Genomic DNA, 3,648 nt, shown 5'->3' with positions numbered 1-3,648 from the left:
AGAAAAAAACTGATTTTGTTTACAGCTCACGTGTTCATGTCTTCTATGTGGGTGAAATTTTCATGGAAGAAACCATGAGGAATACACTTTTCTGGAGCAAAGAAATATTACATAAAAATAATTTAATGGAAGGGGTTAGGATGAACCAAAGCTATAATAAGTGGGCACTCCGGGGCGAGGGCCACACACCCTCGTTACGATGTTCAATATGGGAATGAAAATACATTTGATACGTGTCCGACCGGTAACTTACTCCATAACGGGGCATACCGAGCAATGGCGTGTCTAGCAATGATAAATCCGTTTGTTCTCTATCAATATTAAGTGTTTTGGGTTTTTAACAATTATTTATCATTCCAGTCATTTTATATGGAATACAGTTGAAATGCGAAAAAGAAAACTTGTGTCTGGCCGAAGAACGGCCATTATTGTACCTCCCGCCCTGAGCGTGGAAGGGAAGTTAGGCTAGTCTCGGTTGTGACAATGGCGTCTTCTTCCGGCGATTTTTGCTCTAGGGGTTGGAGCTATGGTAGCCTCGGCAGCTCAAATGATTTCATCCCTGGCATTGTCCAAATTGATTCTAAACGGAAATCGTGTTTCATCCGATTGCATTTTTTTTCTCTTTCAGTCCGGGTCCTCTTTGCGTTTTTCTGGTTTGTTTTCCCTTGTGATTTTTTTCGTGGGTGTATATCAGTTGGGTGGACACATTACTAATGACGAGGATCAATAAGAATATGTCAAAAAAAGGATCAATAAGCATTTTTTTCCGCTAAAAATATACAGGTTTTGTATTTAACGAGCGTCCGTCCGCTCGTGAAACTCCTGGCGCGGCGGCATCTGCGTCGCTGATCCATGAATGGACGGCATAGATAACTTAGCCAATGTGCATCCCGTCATCTCCACTGCTTAGCTCCGGGCGGATGCACCGGGTGTCATGCCCAGCCCAGTGCGCCACCGTCGCGCTGTATCTCCCGTCTCACCTCGTCGTCGTCCACCACGCCGCCGCCGCCCTTCTCCCTCCCTCCGTCCTATCAATCGAGCAAGCGCGCGCGCTTGGGGACGACGGCCAGCGCTAACCTCCCTCCCTCCCTCCCTCCGATGGATCCCGCCCACTTCAGCTCTCTCTCTTCTCCTCTTTCGGTTGAGCACACGCCGCCGCGCACGGCAGCTGTTCGACGGAATGCCGCAGCGGATCCTCTCTCTCGAAGAGCTCCGTTTCGACTGGATTCAGCTTCTCCTCCGTCACCGGCTGCATCCAGGACCAATACATGCTCCCTCCGTCCATCCGCACACTCAGACAGACATACTCGTGCCTTATCGCCGTGCTCCCCCTGTCCCGGTACAACGTCCCTCTTAAGGCTAGCTAATATCTTTTTCCTCATCCATGACCCTGAATTTCACCTACGGATGGGATGTTTATGTTTTCTTCACCAGCAAGTCGATTGAGATCTGCAGTTGGCGCACTTGTGGAAAAGCAAGTTCACTCACTGGCTCAGCCTCAGGGCCGACACAACACACGCAGCCCACAGTTCATGCAAAGGTGAGCCAGGCATCTTTTCTCGTCAGTTCACTATAAACACCATGTGGCACATAGTGCTAGTGGCACATTTGAACAAAGCACCCACTGATCGATGAGTTTCTTAATTAGGGCCTCGATCCTTTCCCAAGCCTTCTCATAGTTAACCAAATGCATCCACAATGTTTGTTAGTGTCTATCACGTGCAGACCTGCAGGCTCCCTTAACTAATTTGTAGGACCTCGATCCATCCCCAAGCCTCCTCACAGCTAGGTCCGGCTATGTCTTGTGTAAGAGTTAAATAATCAGCTTGCTTGATTCCGTTTTGCATTCATGTCTGCCCAACATTCTGTTTATTTTACTCGGAGCCTTGCAGCCGAGCTCGTGTGTGAAGCCACCATCTGCTGCTGCCTGCACGGCGTTGAGGGCGAAGTACGTTGTGTTTGATTTCAATCCAGGGTCATGGGGCACCTACTGGCTCAGCTTCCCACTGAAGCATTTCGGAAATGGCTCTCCTGCCGTCAGGTCTCTGCACCTCACCTCTGTTGACCTGTTCCCGCCAGCGCCGCCGCCTGATTTCTGTGGCTTCAGAAACCTAAGGAAACTCAAGCTAGACTCTGTGTCAGTAGATATCCAGTGCCTGCTGCTGCCTGCTTTCTCTGTCCTCGAGTGGCTAAGCAGCTTGAGTTCATCCCAGCCTTTGGTTCATCTGCGGTACCTGTGTGTACAGTATTGCTACTTCTGCGAGATGGAGCTTGACGTGCAAGCTCCGAACCTTGCTAAGTTCCAGTTTGCCAGCTTTGAGGTCGATCCGCATCCGGTGGTATTTGTGCTTGATGGATGCGCACGCATACAAGTGGTGACTGTCACAGTGCTAACAGAGATGGATCTTTTCGATTATGCCTTTGCAAGCTTCCTACTGGCGGTATGGCATATGCGCAGAAGCTCTCAATGTGAATTGCTATTGATACCAAGGTGATTCTGTTTGTTCACTGCTGACAAATGCAGATTTTCTGAGCGCCTGCACCTGGCCTGTTATCCTTGCTCTCCAATGTCGCTATAAGATCTGTGCGACACAATTAATTTCCTACATGAAATTTTCTCTTTTTTGTTTCTCTCACATAAAACATGTCTTGAACTTCAAACTTTGCAGCGTAGCAAAACTTTCTAACTAGAATGTGGGATGAAACTTTTAGAACTTATTTTGTATAGACCAAAAATTCTAAAAGTTTTATCCTAAATTCTAGTTAGAAAGCTTTGCTGTTCTGCAAAGGTTTGAGCTTCAACACATGTTCTATATGAGAATGAGAGAAACAAAAAAGATAAATGTGCTTGCATGAATCTTGATGTGGAGAATGGATGGCTAGATAAGAGGGGCCTGGGTGCAGGTGCTGTAAAACATGTTTTCGCACTGCTGACGGAAGTTGATACTCCTGTTGTTGTTTTCTGCTTCACCTTCAACCGCAGTTGTCTGGTTTCCAAATATGTATATTTGTTGCCATCATAAGGCATAAGCATATAGAGAAGCACACAAGTCATCTAAAGGATAAGCACAATCATAAGGCATAAGCATATAGAGAAGCACACAAGTCATCTAAAGGATCATCACCACACACAAGTCATCTAAAGAAACATAAGCATAAGCACACAAGTCCCCGAATAGCTTAAGAGCCAGGACGTCAAGCACCGCGGAGGTCGTCACCGCCAAGACCGCCGAAGCCCGGGTCGTCACTGCTAGCGACAGCGCTACCGCCAAGACCGCCTCCACCTCCGCCTCCGCCTCTGTGGATCGGAGTGGTCGGGGTCCGTGTCTCGGGAGTGCTGCGAAGACCACCGCCAACGGTAGATCCACCTGTTCCCTGGATGTTGAAAAGACATATTAACGGGATATACAATTGTGTTGAAAGGCATGACATGCTTTGGGTGAATAGATTAGGGATGAACTAACCGGCGAGGGGCCAACGTTCTGTGCCACAAACTCCTCAAAGGTCAGCAGCACTGGTTTTGCTGGAGGGCATTGTGCTGGCTGCAACTGAGGAGTCCTGCCGGCCGCCATATCCTGAAAAGCCTGATGCATCTGGCGATCCCTCTCCTCTTGGTGTTCATAAATCCTCTCATGCCACGCCATGGTC

At 48.3% G+C, this 3,648-nt stretch overlaps 1 protein-coding gene across 2 annotated transcripts; it reads left to right on the top strand.

The window, feature by feature from the left end:
• The first annotated feature begins 1,247 nt into the window (after positions 1-1,247).
• On the top strand, positions 1,248-2,884 carry LOC119289928. 2 transcript variants are annotated; one of them, XM_037569097.1, is made up of 3 exons: positions 1,248-1,339; positions 1,435-1,806; positions 1,893-2,884. In XM_037569097.1, exons 2-3 carry the CDS (start codon positions 1,798-1,800, stop codon positions 2,493-2,495), a joined length of 612 nt encoding a protein of 203 aa, XP_037424994.1. In that variant the 5' UTR covers positions 1,248-1,339; positions 1,435-1,797; the 3' UTR covers positions 2,496-2,884. The 2 variants fall into 2 exon arrangements, with proteins under 2 accessions (XP_037424994.1, XP_037424995.1); XM_037569098.1 differs by lacking the exon at positions 1,248-1,339 and having other exon boundaries at positions 1,389-1,806.
• Positions 2,885-3,648: the final 764 nt, after the last annotated feature.

Source organism: Triticum dicoccoides, chromosome 4A, assembly GCF_002162155.2.
Source record: "Triticum dicoccoides isolate Atlit2015 ecotype Zavitan chromosome 4A, WEW_v2.0, whole genome shotgun sequence".
Lineage (NCBI taxonomy): Eukaryota > Viridiplantae > Streptophyta > Magnoliopsida > Poales > Poaceae > Triticum > Triticum dicoccoides.
This window is presented reverse-complemented; position numbering and strand designations above follow the sequence as displayed.